The 20,685-nt window shown below is 43.2% G+C and overlaps 1 protein-coding gene across 1 annotated transcript; it reads right to left on the bottom strand.

Annotated features, from left to right (window-relative positions):
• Positions 1 to 2,165: 2,165 nt before the first annotated feature.
• On the bottom strand, positions 2,166 to 20,484 carry LOC104541614 (neuronal PAS domain-containing protein 2; the record flags this gene model as incomplete). Its single annotated transcript, XM_010185720.1, has 10 exons — positions 2,166 to 2,258; positions 2,414 to 2,520; positions 3,260 to 3,401; positions 4,098 to 4,179; positions 4,794 to 4,941; positions 6,139 to 6,245; positions 7,166 to 7,248; positions 9,707 to 9,825; positions 19,214 to 19,327; positions 20,358 to 20,484. Coding segments are annotated over 10 exons (1,122 nt in total), but the record flags the coding sequence as incomplete, so codon positions are not given.
• Positions 20,485 to 20,685: the final 201 nt, after the last annotated feature.

Here is a 20,685-nt window from a genome sequence, read left to right as displayed (position 1 = left end):
GTTTCATTAGTTTTACAGCCCACCGAACAACTTGTTCTTTCTTTCTGTCTTCCGAATAACACCTGCGCAATCCCAAGCGGATTATTAGTGCTAATTATTATTCAGTCATCAACATCCGCTGTGTTGTAGGGGTTTTTAATTTATCACAATGAGGAAGGCAAGCAAACAAATATCCTAATAGGGAGCACTTGATGTAAAGTAAACCATTTACATTCAGGCGACATCTAGTATTGTGCTGCCTGTTCATTCAGACTCCGTGTTTCAGCGGAGACAAAAACCATTGCAGCCTTTGCTCAAAATGAAACTAATCGAAGTTCAAGCAGATGGTGCCTGAGGCAGGAGATAGCTGCTCGCTGCGGATGCGGTCGCGGCTGCTTAAAATGTCCTTCCCCACCGACTGCTGCCCCGTAGCCGAATGTTGGCCGCAAGGACACCCGTCAGAGCCCTGTGTAACCAGGCTCAGTAAATGTCAGCTGAGAGATGAAGGCAGCAGGGAGCAACCTGTGCAGCTTCTCCTGGTGATGGGGCACCCAGCCACACTATTTCTGAAAGTGGTGAGCTTGTGTTCTGCTGCTGAACGTCTGCAAAACGGTCAACTATGGCAACGAGGAAATGTTCATGGTGGGAAGCACAGGTACCTGGGTTTTGTCACTCACTGACTTAGCGCTGCAGGTCTTTTAAATAATGGATTATCTTGCTGTAGGCTGAGACTTTTATTATTTTAAGGTGGGAGGTAAGCAATTGAAGAAAGCAATTAATAGTTTATGGAAACCACCCAAGTCTGCGGAGAACTGCTATCTTTCCTAGGAGTATCTCTATGGTGTGTGAGCCTCAGCAACCTGAGCTGCAACGTCCTGGTGCTATTTCCCTGCTTCGCATCAAGGGAAGCTCCATCTTGAGCTTTGCCAGGAGCGTTGCTGTTACTCTGCTGCCAGAAGGCTGCCTGTGTAGACAGACTCAAGTCAGTCCTCTTCCTTTCACTGAGATTTAGCCAGCCCAAAGAGGCTTAACCAGTGGTCGTGTGACTGGATTTGGTGGAGAAGAAATGGAGCTGGCGTGCCAGTAAGAGTGTTTTACTGGGAAGGGGAAAGGCAGCAAGGCTCTTGGTAAACAACTGGAAAGCCTCTCTTCACAAAGAGCTTTGGCAGAGAAGAAAAGGAGGTAGAAAAAAGTCAAACAAAACAAGCGTGGTTTTATAATAAATAAACTAATTGATGTTTGGAAGTGCGTTAATGAATAACGGAGAAAGTATCTGTAGAAGAAAATGAATGCTCAGAGCAGATAATTGATATGCTGCTTCTTCGCTGCATGCTGCTGTGGAGTCGTGAAAAGAATATTAAACACAGAAGATAAATGAGAATTTATTATTTTAAAGCAGGGATCCTCAGGACTTTCTCTGTTTTATATGCTACAGGAAGAAACTCTGGCATCTTGTGAGGAGTACAGGGTACCAACAGAAGAAGTAACCTAGGTCCAGGACTACTCTGTGATTTGTAAAATCAGAGGATGATGAGGTGTATCATCACAGCATAACCACAGGAGAGAAACAATGTGATTGAAGCATGGTACTCAAATTTATTCCTTCAAAATCCACTGCAAATGAAACACTGAGGTGTTTTTTTGGGCCATTACCCACTTTTGAGATACAGGTTAATAGATTTCACTGAGGAATTTGTTTCTAGCAGCATCCTCACCATTACTGGTGCACTCACAAAATGGGTTTTGTTGAACTTGTGCGTCCCTTACTGCTGGTTAGTTCTGCATCAGCACAGACAAACAGGTGTTTTTAGGAAGACTGGGTCTTTGATAGTTTTTTGGTTTGCTTTTAATTCTTACTGTGACCTTGATTTTGATGGGACCTGATTCTGTAGAAGCAAAGTTGAAAACACTTTTTTCCATCTGTTTTTTGTCTTCCTGTGAAACAGATGTGTGTGTGCACCTGAGCCTACACGTACCTGGGCTTCTGCTCTGGATGCCAGCAGGCAGACACGTTTCAACACACACATACAGTTCAGATTACTTTCCCACAGTATTTGAAGTGTTTGAGAGCTGGTGAATTTGGGGATTTTAGCTAGTAAAGAGGTAAGCTTAAAACCCTCAGAAGGAGAAAATATCAAGAAATAGACAGGCAAGTGACCTATTCCACTTCCAGATCCCCAACTAACCTGTGCCAGAGGTGCAGGCTGATTTTGTAGAGTCACTTGAGGCAGCAGCTGCTGTGGGAGAAGCTCACATGAAGGCTGAGAAGGCAAAGAAACCTGGGTTAAAAACAAAACAAAACAAAACAAAACTTTGTTTATAAGTCTGCCTCCTTTAAAAGTCATAGCTTTTGTGTAAGTAATTTTTAATTGCTAAGCTGCGTGTGTGGCACGTGCTTTACACCGTCTGCCTATTTTGATGCCTGTGAAGTTACCTGAAGAGCAGTAGGCTGACTGAGTCTGTGCACGGATAAATCCTGCTGCGCGCTTGGCGTTCTTGGCAAGGGAGTGTTAGACTCTGCAAGCAGTTTTGTTGGTGTAGCTGCAAGAAAAGTATCAGTGAGTTCTCACATGCTGGAAATCATCCACGTTTGAAGTGATGATTACAAGAAGACCTGGCTAGAAATGAGTACGGCCTGGCTAAATGCCAGCGGGAGTCAAGGCTGTTCTTGTTTACGTCAATGGCAGTAAAATTAAACTGATAAGGAGGGCCTGGGACAAGATAAAAGCACATGAGTCAGATTATGATTTTGTGCTCCGATGAATGGAGCAAAAAGACCCAAGAGCTGTTCTAAAACAGCTGGATCTCCCTTCATATGGGCCGAATAACTGTAAATTTGGGTAGTTCATTGGCTTTTCTTCTGTACCAGGGAGCAGAAAGAGGGTATAAGGTGTGCCCAAGTCTTGCCTGGAACAGCCTGAATCTTGGCCAGAAGAGAATCACCCACAGGCTGCTATTACTCACGTAAGACCAGAGGGGCCTCGTATTGCTCACACTGATGTCCTCAAATCAGAAGACAGAAGTCCTCATTTTGATAACAGATTGAAACAGCAGGACACATGGCTAGTCCGGCTACTCATTTTCCAGTGTATGAGTGGTTGCACTTGAACCTTCTGTCCTGTATGTTACCATTTCAGGTTATGCATTTCATTGTCAGTGACAAACACCTATCATTGATACCTCATAGATAACGGTTAAATTAGCAACAGTGTTATATAGGCTCACATTCTGTAACTTGGCTAATTTAAAAATAGTGCAGTAACCCAGGATTGCCACTCACATGCTGGGTCCGACTTGGGTGTGTGGGAAGATTTTGGTGAGCTTCTGGATGACACTGAGGGTGTCCGACTAGCGCTGAGGATTGAGGCACCAATATCGAGTGCATTAAAGTGCTGTTCAGGATCCAAGCTGGTGCCACTGTCCTAAAACAATCAAACAAAAAGGGAAAAACTATTGTGTCTGTCAGGGCAAAATCCTTTTGAAAGGCATCTAGTAATGGTTGCACACCCAGTTCTTTAGCTGGCCTAAAATGACTTGAGCAGAACTAATCCCAGGTAGGGCAGTAGAAGACCTGGGCACAGGTGTCAAAGTCCCTTCCAAATAGCATCTAATGCATTTTACAAAGAGCTGTCACTGAGTGGGAAATAAATAGCAAGTTACTGCCATAGTAATTTTGTGCCTTCAGATGTTTTTCCTAATCTTTCTTTTGTGTTCAGTTGGATGTGACAGCAACTGCAACCTCTGTGAGATGCTCAGCCGTGCACTGAGGAGGAGCTTTTCTTTCTTCCCTCAGCAGATCACTGAGATGTAGCCAAGAAGGCTGATTGCCAGAAGATGTCCAAATGAATCTTTAAACTGCAGTACCTTGCCAAGGAAAGATGGAGATATCTCACATTGCCCCTGCTCATGTTCCACTTAATTTGTGGCTGTTGCTGATCTCCAGGTTTATCCTTTCATGAGCTTATCCAATTTAATTTAAAATCACTCAAGTGAGCAATGAATTCTGAAGTTGAGGGAATCCACCCAGAAAGACAATGCTGGAGTCTTCAATGATGTTAACACAGAAACAAGTTGTGATTACTGCATATATTAATGAAAAAAACCATTTCTCTTTGTACCTTTAGTGCTGAGGACACAACCTCTGAGGACACTTCTTCCAAGCCCATCTCCTGTCTTCTCTCCACTCGAACATCTGCATAACTGAATGGAAAATGCAATTCTATGTATCAACGTGGTATTGTTATATTTCATAAAATGTACTTTCAGCAAGTGGAGGACCAAATTTCTCTAACATTTTACAGGTTAAATGAACAGCTGAAAAATCACTTTGAAAAGTCAAATGCTACTGCATAGCATTTGAGAGACTGTTTTAATTTTCACTCTTTGCTCTGTTCCTATCTTCTTGGAAGTCAAGAAGTACATTTAAAAAAGTATATATAAAGGTCAAGTTCATATCCTGCAAGCACTTTATGACTTCACTGGAAAGTTTCCATGCATCTCTGTAAAAACAATGTAAGGATTAGAGGAAGTGAATAGGTTAAGGAAGGGATCTGTCTATTCTCTATTTTTGCACAAAATGGAAAAACGCAACAGTTAATCTCCCCCTAAATTCATGATTGATAAATTGAGCTTAGCATAAAGTTAGGTTTAGTCCCATCATTTTTCTATGATGAACATATTTCCTTCAGAGAGTTCAGGCTTATTTTTTTTTACGTAAAAGATGTTATGTTTTTAAGAGAAAATGTTGGCAGTCACGAGGATGCCCTTATCTTACTGTCCTGAATGCCCCCGCCGGTTGATAGGAGTTTCCATACCTTACCACCATGTGCGTGCACACAATGAACTCTGGCTTGGAGTTCCACTGGTGGTAGGTGATATAGTAATGGGTCTGCAGCCAGATCCACTGCTGTCCTTTGGTCAGAAACCGATAGCAGCACGACTTCCCCTTGCCAAATTGCATCACTGTCAGCAGAAAATACACACAGCTTGTAGCACAATTTCCAACGTGAAAATGACAGGAAATGGGAAAAGGGTGACAAAAATCTGTTGGCCGCATTGATTCCCAAGGGAGACAGGAGTTTAAGCACTTTTTGGGTGAGCAGTCCTGTCAAGTTTTATGATAAAGCAAATATAAAGATCAGTAGGTATCTTTTTCTGACACTTTGAATGGTACATGCATACACAGTACAATTAACCTTAACTTTGGTCACTAATACATTAATGTCCGCTACAACTTAAACATAGATCTTACCCTGATTTATGTGCTGATCACATACTGCTTAATTAGACATCTGGGATTAATTTCTAAGAGTTATCATCTTAAGTTCTATAGCAGGAATAAAAATACGGGATAAAAATGCTTGAAAAGACAAGTATTCTCTGCAGAATGAAGTGAGTGTAGGAGATAACACTGTGCAAAGACAAAAATAATTTGAAACTGAAAGAAAATTCCCAGACTGACAAGAATTCAAAGCGCAGTAAACTGGGGTGTATTACAGGTTTTAAAGATTTATCAGCAAAATTAATCTTTGGTTTTTTTTTTCCCTCAGTGGTTTCGAGGGGTTTCCCAAATATGCACGTATTTAGCCTTACTATATAGCAATCAATGTTGATGGGATATTTTCAGGCCACCCAGAGGTGGTAAACTGAGATGTTCCAGCCAGTTCTGTTAGCAAATATTTGAAAAGCATTACCTTTTTTACTTTACTTAGTGAAAGCATTTTTCAATTAAATCTTAATAGTCTGCATTTAAATAATCACAGGTAATCCCAGTTACACAGTGAACAACATTAGGGTAAATAATCTGCAAGAATTTACACAAAATAAGGTCTTCTATGAGATTGCTTGAACTATTCTTGTATATTCCTTATTAACAGAGTGGAGGTCTAATCTGGTGTACTTTATCCATTCAGTGAGTTTTGCTGACTGCTTCAGGGAATACAGAAGGTAAAATTGTATTTTTCAGAGCTTGGTAAGTCTTTCCCAGATGCCAATCAGCTGCTGTGCCCCCAGTCTGCTATAAGTCTGCTGAGACATACAGGCATGAGACAAGGGTCAAACCTCACCTTCCAAGCTGAAACCAATTTTAACTGAAACTACATTTCCCTGAAAGGCGGTGTCCCAGTGAGTCCACAGGAAGCCGGGCTATGCGATACTTACAGTGTTCATGGCACCTTGCTAGCAGCTCTAGGTCATCGATATGGTAATAGTCGTAGCCAGAAGTACCCAGCACTTCAAAAGGCAAGTATCCTATAATCGGCGGTGCTCTGCAGTAAGGCACAACATAAGTGAATTCATACACCATGAAAGAAATGGTGGTTCTGCATGCTGACATGGATATGTAAAAAAATCCCAGATCTGCTCTTGCTCATCAGTTGTCCATCCCAGGGGACTGAATTCTGACATTTCCCTACTTTGTGCCCAGAATGCCTGGCTGGGCACAGCAGTGCCAGCAGGTGCTGTCCTCCCAGGACAAGGCCACGACAACCCCATCTTTCTAGGGAAAATGTGGCTGTGGAAATGAAATCAGCTTCTCAGGGACGTTCACATAAGAACCTGCTGTGAAGGAGCAATTCCCTGGCACTTCCTTCATCAGGAGCTCTGCTGCAGCTCCCACAGTTCCTACATGGTGGAAAGCACATGGCAAGGTGATAGGAAACCATCATCTGCTGGGACTAGGGGGGTAGGAGGGGAGGTCTTCTGTGTCCCTTCCCTCTGGGTGCCTGCAGAGCTCATCTGTGGTGTGCTGAGGCAGTTGCTCTGTACCTTTGCCAGCACGGTTGGTTGCCTCAGGCCAGCACAGACTTTCTCTCCATAACTCAGTGGGAATTGCACATTGCACAATCATTGGCTGTATTGGGAAAGAATTATTTCTGCAGCTGTATAACAATTAGATCATTTTGCTGTGTGACAGACCTTGGTCTATTGATATTTTCAAAGGGAACAAGAACAAGCTAATCACAAATTCAGCCTGAGAAACAGAGTAGTTTTGTTTCAAAAGACTGAAAAAATAAATGCAAAAATAAATGTAAAATAGTAAACATCAGCTTTTGTAGGCATTTCAGTGGCAGCCCTCCTGTTCATGCGATTTAGATGTGAAATGGATCACTATTTGAGAGAACTGCACTTACAGCAGTGCAGTAGACAGGCATCGAACCCAACCAGGAGTGCTTTTCTTGTCACGAACCTGTGATCCAGGAATAAAAATTTCCACTCCAGACTGTGTCTTGATGTGAATTCCTCTAGAGGCTCTTCCACGATGCACATCTCCTGTATGGTGAAGAAAATAAACTTACTGAGAGCTGCGGCTTCATCCCTCTGCTTCAACTCCCTGAAAGGAGGTTGTAGTGAGGTGGGGGTTGGTCTCTTCTCCCAAGTAACACGTGATAGGACAAGAGGAAAAGGCCTCAAGCTATGCCAGGGGAGGTTTAGATTGGAAATTAGGAAAAATTTATTCACCTAAAGGATTGTCAGGCATTGGAGCAGGCTGCCCAGGAAAGTGGTGGAGTCACCACCCCTGAGGTATTTAACAGACGGGTAGCTGTGGCACTTAGGGACATGGTTTAGTGGTGGACTTGGCAGGGCTAGGCTTACAGTTGGACTCAATGATCTTAAAAGTCTTTTCCAACTTAAACAATTCTGTGATTCTATGATCTAGCTTTTGTTAGCTATAAATACACAGTGCATAAGAGGAGAAAACAGAAGATTCACATGTTTTCTGGTAATTCCAGAGAGCAATCTTTTGTATTTATCAATGCCAACATTTTTGCAGGTGTTAGGTAGAAGAACTTGTGAGGCATGTGGACATAAGAGCCATGAATGTTCCTTAAGGGACTAAAGTTTTTATGGCTTTGAAGCAGTGCCTGGGGTATGAGAGCTGTGCTCCCCACAGCCCCTTCCCAGCATCCAGTCTGTGCTTGGTCTCACCTGGTTTTGCCACATCTTTCCTTGCTCTCTCTGTGCTGCTTAAGATACCCACTGCCCTTGCCTGGCCCTTTTGGACATCTGCCCTCTGAGACCTCTTTGAGAAAGGGGGACACTGTCTTTCCCACTCAATAGCTTGGGGGACACAACGTGCTGCGGAGGGGGAAATGCCTTCTCAGGCAGGCAGCCTGTGCAGGCCCGGCAGGTGGGTGAAAGGCGGCCATTTTGCCTGGTGCTTTGCTCCAAAGTTGGCACCCGTGGCACCCGTGGCACCCGTGGCACCCCAGTGCCAGGCAGGAAGAAGCTGGCCCTTAAGACTCACAGCAGCCCTTGACGCTCGTGAGAATGATAAATAATAAGTGAATTACAGCAGGCAGGGCATCAGCACTCAGAATTTGGTGGCGTCCATCATCACTGTGTCCCCTATATCTCTCCCGCAGGAGGGTGTCCATTCTCACTGGTAAGGACCGCCTACCTGCTGGCCCCCAATGCTGCTCTCCCCCTGCTCGCTGGTGCCACATCCCCCTGTGCCATGGGCTCAGTGACACACTCCCATTGCCTCCACCACCACTTCTCTCTCTGCTCTCACTCTCATGGAGTGAAGTCTTTCAGATCACCAGTGTTTTAAACCCTCTTGGGACCAGAGGACAACCTGATGTGTGCTGCCATCAAGCATTTCTTTGATAAATACCAATGTTCACAAAGGAGATTAAAATTCCTGGCTGAACAGTGGCAAAAGGCTTCATGCATACCTTAAATTCCTCTCTCTCCTGCTCCAGTTTACACTAAAATCCATGCCAAGAACATACCCTAAAATTCAAGGTGCAAGATGCAAACATTGCTGCGTGCAACCAAAACTCTGATTCTGCCAGTCAGATAAGTATTTTTTACTTTGTTTTAGAGGACGTGGGGTTAAGTCAGTCACCCAGATGAACAGAAGAGATTAGTGGCTAGGATTTTGCAGCACCTAAGGCCTTCTCCAGTTTGTTTGGCAGCTGCTTTCCCCCTCACACTGGGCAGCTCATTGCCACATGCAGCCGATTTAGTTTCCCTGTTTATTTTGATGTGTTAGTTGCCCAGACAAGGGAATTTGCTTTCAGAGTTCCCGGAGAACCTTAACTCCAGCTCCTACTGCTAATACGATTACTTATGTGGTTAAGATTTATGGGAAGTGCTCTCACTTACCTAGAAGGGACTCTACTTGCCTGCTGGGGCCATGAATCAGTTGACCCTGCAGGCCTCTGGGCAGTAACGGAGCCAGGCCGAGGAGCAGTGATTTCATACCTGGTAGGTCTGAATTAGACTTTTTAATCTCTTAACATCTGAGGATGGGACACCTGATGCAGTAGTTCCCATTTGTTAATTAGGGACCCACAGTGCCAGGCACAAGGTTGGGTGGCCTATCCTTATTTCCAGAAGCAACTATTTTACTACCAGAATTTGGGAGGATGAAAACCAGCTGCTGTCACCCAGAGACACTGTGGGTCACAAACGAAAGCATTGGTGGGCATCTGTACAGTGTCCCATCGCAGGGACAGTAAGAAGTAATGAAGAACTGAATTTCAAAGTGACTTTGCAATTCCTAATGCAAGGAGGGTTTACAGTTACCATGCAAGGGGGCAGAAGTGACACTGCTTTTGCAGATCCTGCTTTGCACTGATAATCCTCTTCACTGGATTTTTACGCATGTAATGTGATATCTGTAATCCATTCAATTAGCACAATTAAGAACTTGTGTGTGTCACCTCGTCTGAAAGTGTTTTGAGAAGTTCTGAAATGAAGGGGATCCAGGGCACGCACTTACCTTTAAAAACTGAGGCGTTGCCAAACGAACAGTCGCAACGAAGCAGATCTGCTTCCCTGGGGGTGCTCTGTAAGCCCTTGGGACAGCCTCGTCAAAGCCATTGCAAGTGGAGTTAGGCACTAGGTAGGGAAAAAAATGGGACCCGCAGTCATGCCTCATATGAGATTTGCTCTCCCTGAATATTTTGCACACTTGAAGCATACTAATACTAATTTTATTCAGAGAAGTGCTCTAAAAGCTTTTAAAGCTGATATGCATATATTTAAATCCAAGTCAGTCATGTTAGGCAGAAAGACATCAGCGCTTAACTTCAAGTATGAATCTTATAGGTTAATCCTGATAAAAATAAGGCCAAACCTTATTACAGAGAATAAACCAGCTTTCTGGAAAGAAACCCCACGCATCCAATTGCTCTTTTTCATCATTCACAAGAGAAAAATATATGCTGCAGTATGCCTAGCGTGCTAACTTCCATGAGGCAGTGAAAACAAGCATTGGCAAGGGAGGGAGCTGAAAAGAGTTCGTCAAGTCATCAGTGGCAAAACACCCAGGCCCACAGCCAGCGAGGCTTCATCGAGCTAGCAAGAGGCTGCGTGTGATTCACGGCTGCTGAAGTGCATCTTCCCTTTCTGCATCTAAGAGCTGCCCTCAGCGTGCTCAAGTTCTCCTTGTTTTAAAGGAGAGCAAAGAGGACTCTGTGTAAGGCACTGGCTTACAGAGCTGGGCATCTCTAGTGAGCCTGCAGATGGCCTGCTTTCTCCTGAAACACTGGGCAGAAGGGAAAAGCTGGATGCAATGTGGCTACAGATTTTGTGTCTTTTTTTTGGTTGCATGGCTCTTGGGTTGCTTTGAGGGCCCACTAGCACCTCCTGCCATAGAAATGTGTTGCCCAAAGAATGCACTGCCTTAAGCTAGCCCACAGTCCTATGGTAGAATGGCATAATGCAAATTCTTCATCCACATTTGAGCTGTTTAGAGATGGTAATCCCACTCCCACAGCAGTGAAAGACAACTGTGTGCCAAGCTGCAGTGGAAATGGGACTGGCCCTATGGGCTCTAGCCCTGCTCAGCTGACTGTCTCCCATGGGGGCAGCAAAGGTCCCATCTAGCAGCCAGAGACCACCAATATGAGTCAATCTAATGCTAATAGGGATTAATGCTAATATGGAACTATTATTCCTTACTATTAGCCCTCTATATCCAAGTTTCCTGCAGTTTGTCTGTACTGCACAAGACAAAGCAAGGATAAGCATGTCCATTCCTATGAAAATGAAGAGTTTTGTATCTATCTTGGGAGGAGGTCACTAGCAATTTTTATTCTGGGGTGTTTCTGCAATGGGCTTTAGTTCACGGGCATAAATTGTAGAGATGGAAGGAGTCTCAATTTATCACATGGGCTTTTGGAACAGAGTTCAACCTATTAAAAGCCTTAGAATAAGGATACATAGCTGATAACAAGGATAACAGGATATGAGACAGAAAAATAAGTACTCTGAGGAGAATTCCCACCCAGGATTAATTGGTTTAGGCCACTGTGTGCACTATATATATATATGTATTGCGCCAAAAAGGGGAAGAAAGATTCCTCATCTGAGAAGGCAATGCAGATGTGAACATCCACAGAGATTACAGCCCTTTCTTGCAGTTGAGTCTGGAGGGCATGGCTGACTGGATATTAAGATTAAAAATATGGGCAAAATTTTCCTCCTTTCACCAGCAAAGCACACTTGCTCTGGGGACTTCCTAGGAATATGTATTCCTGTTCTGCTCCTGGGGTTATGTGCATATACGAGGGCTTCTATGGGATTATTAATACAAGAGGTGGAAAAAAAGAAGAAGGAGGTAGGAGCTACAGGAGACAGGAGAAGCCAGAGTTGAGAGTTACTGGTTCTTCTCTGGTATGATTATTTTTGCAAGTCTGTCAATTTCTGTAGTCAGTCCTGTTTAAAAATTAATGGTATTGCTATAAACCCATATTAAGGGCATTGTAAAAAGTTACTTCCAAGCTTACTACCTAGTATGTTGTCACATTTGAAGTCAATGGGGCCATTTCTCTCTGTAATAGCCAAGTTCAGAAGCAAGTGTGTGCAGGCTGGGCTCTCAGATATGAAAATAAGATGAGCACATTCAGCCTCTGAAGTGCAGGTATGATAATTTCACCTAGTTAGTGAACCCATGGGCTTGCAAATGACATCAGTTGCAGAAGAAATGCTTGGTGGAGACCGAGTTGCATCAAAGAGAGCTGATGGCTTTTGTACATCAGCTTTTTGATGTAAACAGCCATAAGCCTGAGACGTATCCCCAGAAGAGAGCAGAATGTATCCCTGAATGTGGCGTTTACAAAATAGGATTGCGTTTCCAAGAGGTAAGTGCACTACTAAAAGGGTAATAATTATCATTTAGTACAGCAACATATTCACTTCGGTATTTCATCACAACATTTGGGAATGTTGAACTTAGGGGCAGTGAATGAATAAACCCAAGGAGATGAGACAGAGCTGGCCTGGCTGAAGGTCACCCAGTCTTTGAACAGCTACTGGGCCATCTCCATGCTCAGGTGCCCTTCACAAAACCCAAAGCACCAAAAGCCTCGATGATGCAGGCAGGTAGCCACCACCTTGAAATGTACATCTTGGTCTGAAAAGAACAACTGCAATAACCGAAATCCCACATTTTGTTTCTGAATTACTTTGCTGCCTGATTTATTTGGTTGTTTAATTGGTATCTGTTCTTCCCACGGCTCTATCTGCACGGCCTGTTTTGCTCTGCTCTGGCAGCTGCTCAGCAAATCTCAACTTTTTTTGTTGATAACTTTTAAAGTGTAGTTAAAAAAAGAGATCATCAGATGAATTTAAAAAAAAATAAATCCCTGTGTAATCTTTTAGGCACGCCTTCTGAAAAATCATACTTTCTAATTCTCCAAGTCTCTTTAAAAGAAACATACAACATCTTGAAGTAGCAAAGTTCAGTGGCAAACTTTCTGAGAGCGCCATGGAAAAACAGCTGAATGGCAAAGATAGGACGAAGTCTGCAGCTATGATGATATTAACATTTATAAGTCAAATATAGGTCTTGGAGTGCTTTTGCAAGAAGGCGCCTGATGAAAATGGTAAGCCGGCTATAAACAGGTGGGCTTGGGTAAATGAGGGCATGTGTGTTTCACAATTAAATGATCTAGGAAAAATATCTTGAGTAGGGAATTAGAAAGTCATGTGACAAAGCTAAATACATAATCAGAAAGGTGAAACAGTTGTCGCATACCTCTCAGTTAGCTGATACTCCTTAGCATGAATTTTAATAGTTTGTGTGGTTACCTATCACACCTGCTGCTCTTACAGCTACCACAAAATTCTTGTGTAGAAGAAATATTAAATTACCAGCAAGTATCATATAAGAAGATAGAAAGAAACTGATTTGCATATATACAGGTCTGATTGTGGGTTTTTTTTGTTTGCTTTTTTGTCTGTTTGGTTGGGTTTCCTTTTTCATAAAAAGGACCACGACAGTAAAGAGAAGATGTTTAAAATAACTAATATATATAAGGAGCCAAGCCCTTTACTTCCACAGACAAAAAAATATTATCCTTAGGGATACAAATCATGCCGCATGAAATGAATGAAAACATATTTTAAAAAACCCAGATGCCACATGATTCAGTTAACAATAGTACAGCAGTCGGTTGCTCGGTCATCTTATTTTGACTTAGGATGTTTACAACATACTCTTCTAACAGCAAACCTCTCATTTATGCCATTTGAAAGAAGCAGACCCTCTCTATTTTGTCAGTAGATGTTAATGCTTAAAGAACGAATCTTAGTGACTGTCAAGCAAACTGAACAGTGATTTCAAAAAACACAAGCCAAACAGACCAGAATAAAATCAAGATTGTTTCATATAAATAAATTCAGACCCCAGATAAACAGAATACTCAGCAGCTCATATATATAATGATGAAGTCTAAAGTGCTAGTGGCAATCCAGACTGCACTCAGTAGCATCGGATGAGTAACAGTGACGGTGTCCATACATCACTTGTCTGCTTTGATCTTCTCCCTCCTCTTTCCTCCTCCTGCTTCTCTCCTCACCATCCTGCGTTGATAGGGACCCCAAGTAAATTCTTTAGGACAGAAATGCTGCCTTTTTTCTTAAGTGCCCATAGACAGCCCAGCGTAAGTGCTGCAGATTGCTAGCTGCAGCTTCTATGATATTGTTAATAGTAAATAATAATATGTGGCTGTCAGTTCTGATCAAAACACTCATTTCAGTTTGAGTTATTTGTGTTATCAGATGCTTCTGCATATGCTTATGGAGCCTCAAGATCACTGTATCTTCTGTATAGATCTGTTTATTTCCTTTAAAAGGGAATTCAGATTGAATTAATTGTTCTGGGAGTGAAAAGATTTCTTTTTCTCCCAAGCGTACTAATTTTCGTGATGGTTACTCTTATCTCTAAGAGATATATCAGCTAACATTAGAGTATCTGCTATTATTAGCATCCAGTAACCAGATACTTCCTGAGTTTGCATATAATTGGGAACAAAAATACGCAGTTTTAAATTCCACTATAATATTTAATTATATTACTTGATGAGGAACTCTTTTCACGTAACGGTTATCTCCTCCTTTAAGAGGAAACCTTCAGGTATTTTGGATGAAAGGATGGATCAGCCACTTTAAAGGTGCTGGTGGCCCTTTTTTCTTTTGGTGAACACTTTGAAAGGCAGGACTCTGGCTTTGTTCCTTTCAGGAGCCTTTAATCAAGTATGTCACCTCAGAAATAGGGTACCCAAGCCAATATTTGGTTATATAATTGTGAGAGATCTTTTTCTGTTTACATACGCACAAACAATTTTCACAGGAGGGATAAATCCAGCCCACCTTATCTCTTCTTATCAGAGTGAGCTATTAAGCGGCTTTGTAAAATAATTTATTTTCACTTAATTTGACATTTTATACTGGAAGCTATACATTTCCTTAGAGTTTGTTTTTCAGGGTTTTCCTTATTACTTGCCTCCTCCCCCCAGCCCTCAGGCAAAACTAGATGGGATCCACTGTTATTCATCAGCAATGCCATCGTGACTCTGCTCCTTATCAGGTCCTATGGGTCAACAGGTACAGTGATCACTCCCTCAGATGTTTGGATGTATTCAGCTCCCCAAATTCAGTTAAAATCTGGACTACACGACCAGAATATGAATGATATAAAAATACTGGAAAGAGTTCCTATTTGCAAATGAAAAGAAAAACCTTTTGCTTCAAGAGCAAGTGGGTATTTCTCATAAAAGCAAAGGGGGAACTCCACCTTTCTCTTCTGAGTGGCCCGTGGGCCACTTCTCCTCTTCTCAAGGGACTCCTGAGCCTTCACGTCAGGTTACAGTCCTACTTTTCTCACAGAAGCTTAATTAATGATGATTATATAATCTTCCCAAATGGAAAATAAAATCTCTTGTATTTGACTTAGCACAGCCGGTGACTCATGCAGTCACTCCGCACAGCTTGCACTGCTGTTTCACTGATCGGCCGCTCTCGCTTGGGCACAGCTAATTTAAGGGGGAAGGGAGGTTTGCTCATGTGCAAGTGGCTCATGTCACATCCCCAGTGTAGATACAGCTGCAGAAATGTCCTTGCAGCAGAGGTTACAGAGTTTGGGTTTTCGCGCACCATCCCTGGGACCAGCGCAAGCATGGACGCTCCTGCTAACCCTATAGCACTGGGCCGGTGCAGCTCCTCTAGCCTCCAGCCATAGCTGAGCTCGGGAGCTCTAGGGACAGTGATCTTCTGAAAGACTGAACACATGCCCTGAGCTATGTGAACTTTCCTGGGTAGTATCTGGGGCTTGCACATGCATCTCCCTGCCCCTTCTTGGCTGGGGGAATGGTGATGACGACTGCTCCTCTAGGGGAGTAGCATGGGTTAGATTCAGGCTGTGTGTGATCTGACTCCCTGACAGCAATCCTGGTAACAAGTCACCTTGGTAGATATCAGATATATGTTCTAGCAGAAAAAAAAATCGTCTTTGTCATCTTAGTAGAATGGCCTTAAAGTCCTAGAGACCCCACTAAAGTTAGGGAGAGCAGCTAAGCCCCTAACTGGCTTTCTAAGGCTCAGTCCTTCACATTAATCCATTCAAACCCATCCCAATATGATGTTCCCAGCCATAAGTCATAATGTGATTAATGTAGAAGGTACAAGGGAGGAGGAAGGGGGGGGTAAGGTCACTGGGACCCCAGCATGCATGACCCCCTTCCCCCAAGCACCACTACTACATAAGCAATGAACAATAATAAAAGGAGCCTAAGAAGATGATAATTCAAGGGAGGTTATGTCAAAGGTTATGTGGAAGTAGAATAAAGCTAGTGACATCTCTGTTCAAGAGGGCAAAAAAAGGACCTGCCAGTTCTTCAAAACATTAGCCAAGGTTAAGTGAGAAGGTGAAAGCTTTGCTAGCACTGTCACTGCCATGACACTGCACTAATGAGAATGGGATAGTTAAGTATACAGACGGGATGCAGCCTGCCCAGGGATGAGAGCGCCTCCCCGGCCACAGAGGCTCTGGCGTCCCTGCCACAGGAACATGCAGGTGGACTCAGAGTACACTCAGCGAACTGCTGGAAACAAAGGTAGGATTTGTCATTGGATGGCTAAAGAGGAAGGGCAGAGATTTGTATTTAGAGAAGAACATCCTGTATCAGTCTCTCATGTGTAAAAACATGCTCACACTTCCACTGCTGTGAAAAGCTACAGGGAAAAGCATTCTTGAATACATTCATAAGGAGCTTCTCCTGCTAATTAAGCCTTATTTGCAATTTCTGTCTTTCTCCCCCCACAGTATGTTCAGCTGACTCTTTTCTTGTCTTTAGCTTAGCCTCCTTCCTCCACAAACACCTCCGAAAAGCAGGATTTGGGGCCAGCTGATCCTACGCACATTGGATGAGTGTTGCCCTGCGAGTGATACGTCTCTCCCTCACCAATCTCCCCCCCAGCTTCAGAGGTTTGCTCCCTCCTCCTGCTCTGCCCTTGGCCCACGGTTATCAGCTCCCAAGCAAACAGAGTTTGCTGCTGCTACATCCCAAGTCCAACGCGCCTGCTTCCACCTTTGCTGGGAGGTGGTTTTGTGGCTGGATTAGGAGCCAGGTTGGTGGGGGCAGGAGGAAGAGGTGGTCATGGGGGTGATGTGTGGCCATGGGGGAGCAGTGTTGGGAATGCTGGTGTCTTGCACCAGTGAAACAAATATTTCCACCAGGCTCTGCAATGAAATGAGGAAACTACTCAGGATGGTCAAGCTGCTGTCCTGTGGCGGGGAGAGGGGAAGGGGACCAGGAGGCACCATCTCAAAGAGTGGGGGCAAAGGCCATCCCCTCCCAATCAACCAGAGGGTCAGATTGCAGCAGAGATGGGAACAAAGAGGAAGGGACAAAATAAAGTGGAAGCTTTGAAAAAGGTGGCACAAAGAAAAAAAAATTGAAGCAGAAAGCATAGGTCCTTTTTGAAAGCTGTAAGCTGGGGTCTTTTGAAAATGATTTGGTGTCTTCTGAAATCAATATGTTCCCATTCAGTTTGTATGCATTAAGCTGGGGAAGACATCTGTAATGCAAGTTTTATCTTTTTTTCTGAGAAATAGCCACCGATACAAATGCTGAGATATGAAATCCTAATGGGTAAGAGGGCAATATTAAGGTCACGCCAAAATAAAAGGCTGAAAATCCTTGAAGAAAATGGATCAGAAATTCCCCTGGTAGAAATGTATCCTTATGAGTCAGCACCTGAAATCCGGTTTCTGCTCTAGAAAACAGAACAGCTTGGTGTGCGCGTCTGTCAGGCAGCCGCATCTCGCTTCATTCAAACTAGAAAGCATACAGGCAGCTACATTTTTCAATACAAATAAAGCCTCAAATCAGATGGCACCAAACAAGAAATACATATCTCCATCCTGCACATCGGTTTCTATTCTAGTCATGTGGAGCAAGAGCAGGAAGTTAAATGGGGACAGGGACATTTCTTTTCGCAGTGTGGCGTGCAGTTTTTGGAAAGCACAGTGGGGAATTTTTTGCTGAGGATGACCTATTTGGAACAATACCAGCAACTTTGGAAATGCCACTCCGGAGTTCACTCAGGCAAGTAACTAAAGCAAACTTGGGCAGGCAGGAGAAGGGAAAGTAATAAAAGAGTATTTCATTTCTGACACTAATGGCTGTGCAGCAATCTGTTTGTTAGGGAACGAGGAAGGTGGAAATCTGCTCTTTGTCCCTTGAAAAATGGTTTCCCTAGACTGACTGTGGTGCATTAGTGACTATGCTGACTGTATTTCTTTATTTTTTAATATTTTTTTTTAGGGTACTGGGTTCTGCAGTGCTGGAGAGGAATGCAAAATGGCATCTGGAGAGGGAGGCGGATGAGGGTCCTCAGCCACCACGATGCCAGCAGCAGGGGACCCCTCACCGCAGCACGGGGCGGTGGGTGCAGGCGCTCAAGTACGTGGTGCTGCCGCCGTCTCCCAGAATTTTGCAGAGCGAGAGGGCAGATCTGGCAGATTATCAGTTCTGGCACAGAGCTCATGTTTAATGTAAGTACATTAAACATAATCTGCACCATCTGCAATGGTATCCACAGGATGCACGGCAGCTTTTCCTTACCACAAACCAGGTGATCCATCACCACTCATAGCCAGGGCTATTAGAGTTCTACGCACAATTTGTTTGTTCCTCTAAGAATTGCTCATCCTTCCCACCTTTGCCCTCCTTCCCTGCCCTCAAGTGTGTCTGTGCCCATTACTACTGATGTTCAACAAGATTGAAAAAATGGCTTAGGAGTCCCAAAATTCAGGACTGTTGCAAATCTAAAATGTCTTTGTTAAACTTTACTACCCACAGAAGACTGCAAGTAAAATTATCATTATAACATAACCTGTTTTATTTCACAATCTGACTTACATAAAAATAAAAATCCCTCTGTATTCCTCTGTGGGAATTGCTTGAAAGAATCCAGCGCAGAGCCACAAAGATGATTGAGGGAGTGGAGCATCTCCCTTCTGAGGAGCGACTGAGGGAGCTGGGTCTCTTTAGCTTGGAGAAGAGGAGACTGAGGGATGACCTCATTCATGTTTATAAATTTGTAAAGGGCAAGTGTCAGGAGGAAGGAGCCAGGCTCTTCTCAGAGGCAGATAAGGCAGCAAGCTTATTATGCAGCTAATAGCTAGAGTCTCAGCGCACAGTTTTAGTGAGCACAAACAAACCCTCCTCTGAACCTGTCGTTATTTGCAGACTTACCCAGCATCCAGAATCACTGCTAATAAGTGAAGGGCAGTCACAAAAGCAACTAACACAATTTCACTCTTCATAGGTATTCGTCCGGCTATTGCAAATCAGCTGCGAGATTCACATTAAGCAAAATTTACCCCATAATGCTAGAAATAGTCCTTTCAGTTAAAAGCCTGTGTTGTTCAATGGAACAATACTTATATTTTATTTTACACAGCTAAAGTAACATTTATACAACAATTAAAGCTTACCATTGCTGTAAGACCGAAAATTTCCTACAAATTTTATGTATTCGTATGTTGGAAATTCCTTTGGGTTCAAACTTCCTCTCAGAAGATGACAATAAAACTCCAGTTCATTGTCAGCTGGATTGTTAAAAGAAGAAGAAATAAATATACTATTTCAGCTGAACACAACCAATGGTGTCTTCCAACCCCAATCTTGCAACGGGCAGCATGAGGGCAGTTTGTTACCACTCAGAGCCCTGTACACCAATGAGCTTGCTGCACCTTGCAGGATCAGAGCCTCTGCAAGGAAGCGCCTCACAGGGATGCAGGTCGATCTGCACTGTGCACAGGTCTGTCTGCAGCCCAGGGACAGCTTTCGGGACTGACTCAGAGTAACTCACCCTCCCCTTACACCACCTTCATCACAGGAGTTGCTCTGCATTAGCATGGGTGCAGCAAAGGAGAGAATTGCATCCTTCATTTATAGCTGCTTTTTTTATTTTTTCTATTTAGGCTTTTCACGACTCACAGCTGTTCTACATCTTGCGTTGGAAAACTATGCCTAATCACCTCAAAATATCTATTAAATTAACTTTGGCATATTAGCTATCAGCTGCAGGTTTTGTACCTACTGTAGATTAAGCAGCTGTATGTCCTCTATTATCACGTTTTCTGGTTTCCTGCGCCTTACCTCCTAGAGTGAATAAGGGTGGGGCAAGTAAAAGGGCTTTAAAGAAAAACAAAATCTAATTTGAAACAGAATTACAATGATTTTACTGGTACTTTGCAACTATGAAGCAAACCAAAGGTATGAGACATAAGCACATCTCTGAGTAGCATCTTAATTGTACAGGCTGAAATATCAATTGAAATGTGATTTGTCTCAGGCGAACTCTGCTTCCATCGGATAACCTATTTTCCTTAGCTGTCTCAAAAGATACGATATTTAATAATTAACATAACTGCAAGTAGTCTTACCCTAGTAAAACAAAGGCAATGAGTTTCATTTAAAAATAGCACCAAAGGGTCATTCCAGGTGGCAAGATATTTTTAAAAGGCTTTGAACCTAAATTTTATATTGCACATGACATAAAAAGCTCTTTCTGAGAGTAATTTCTTATCCTGCCTGTGGTTTTTCATTTACTGGGAAAGACAAAACAAAACTTACTTTTTAGGTAATCCGATGAGGCAGAATCCGTCATAAGCATACACGAAGATAACATCTTATAAATTTCTGAATGTTCTTGTTCTGGGAGGAAATTTAACAAATTCTGATCCAAGACATCGCACTGCAAAGAAAAAAGAAAATGGACACATCACAACGAGCAACACTTGCAGAGATGTGTGGCAATGCAGATAAGAAGCCTGTGGCAGTCGACACGAATTTTCCCACTGATTTCCAGGGACTCCTGGGGGTCCTGGTGGACAGCAGGATGACCATGAGCCAGCACTGTGCCCTTGTGGCCAAGAAGGCCAATGCCATCCTGGGGTGTATC

This window comes from Mesitornis unicolor, unplaced genomic scaffold (genome assembly GCF_000695765.1).
Source record: "Mesitornis unicolor isolate BGI_N332 unplaced genomic scaffold, ASM69576v1 scaffold43785, whole genome shotgun sequence".
In the NCBI taxonomy this organism is placed as follows: Eukaryota; Metazoa; Chordata; class Aves; order Mesitornithiformes; family Mesitornithidae; genus Mesitornis; species Mesitornis unicolor.
Note: the sequence above shows the minus strand (reverse complement) of the source record. Positions and strands in the feature narration are given on the sequence as shown.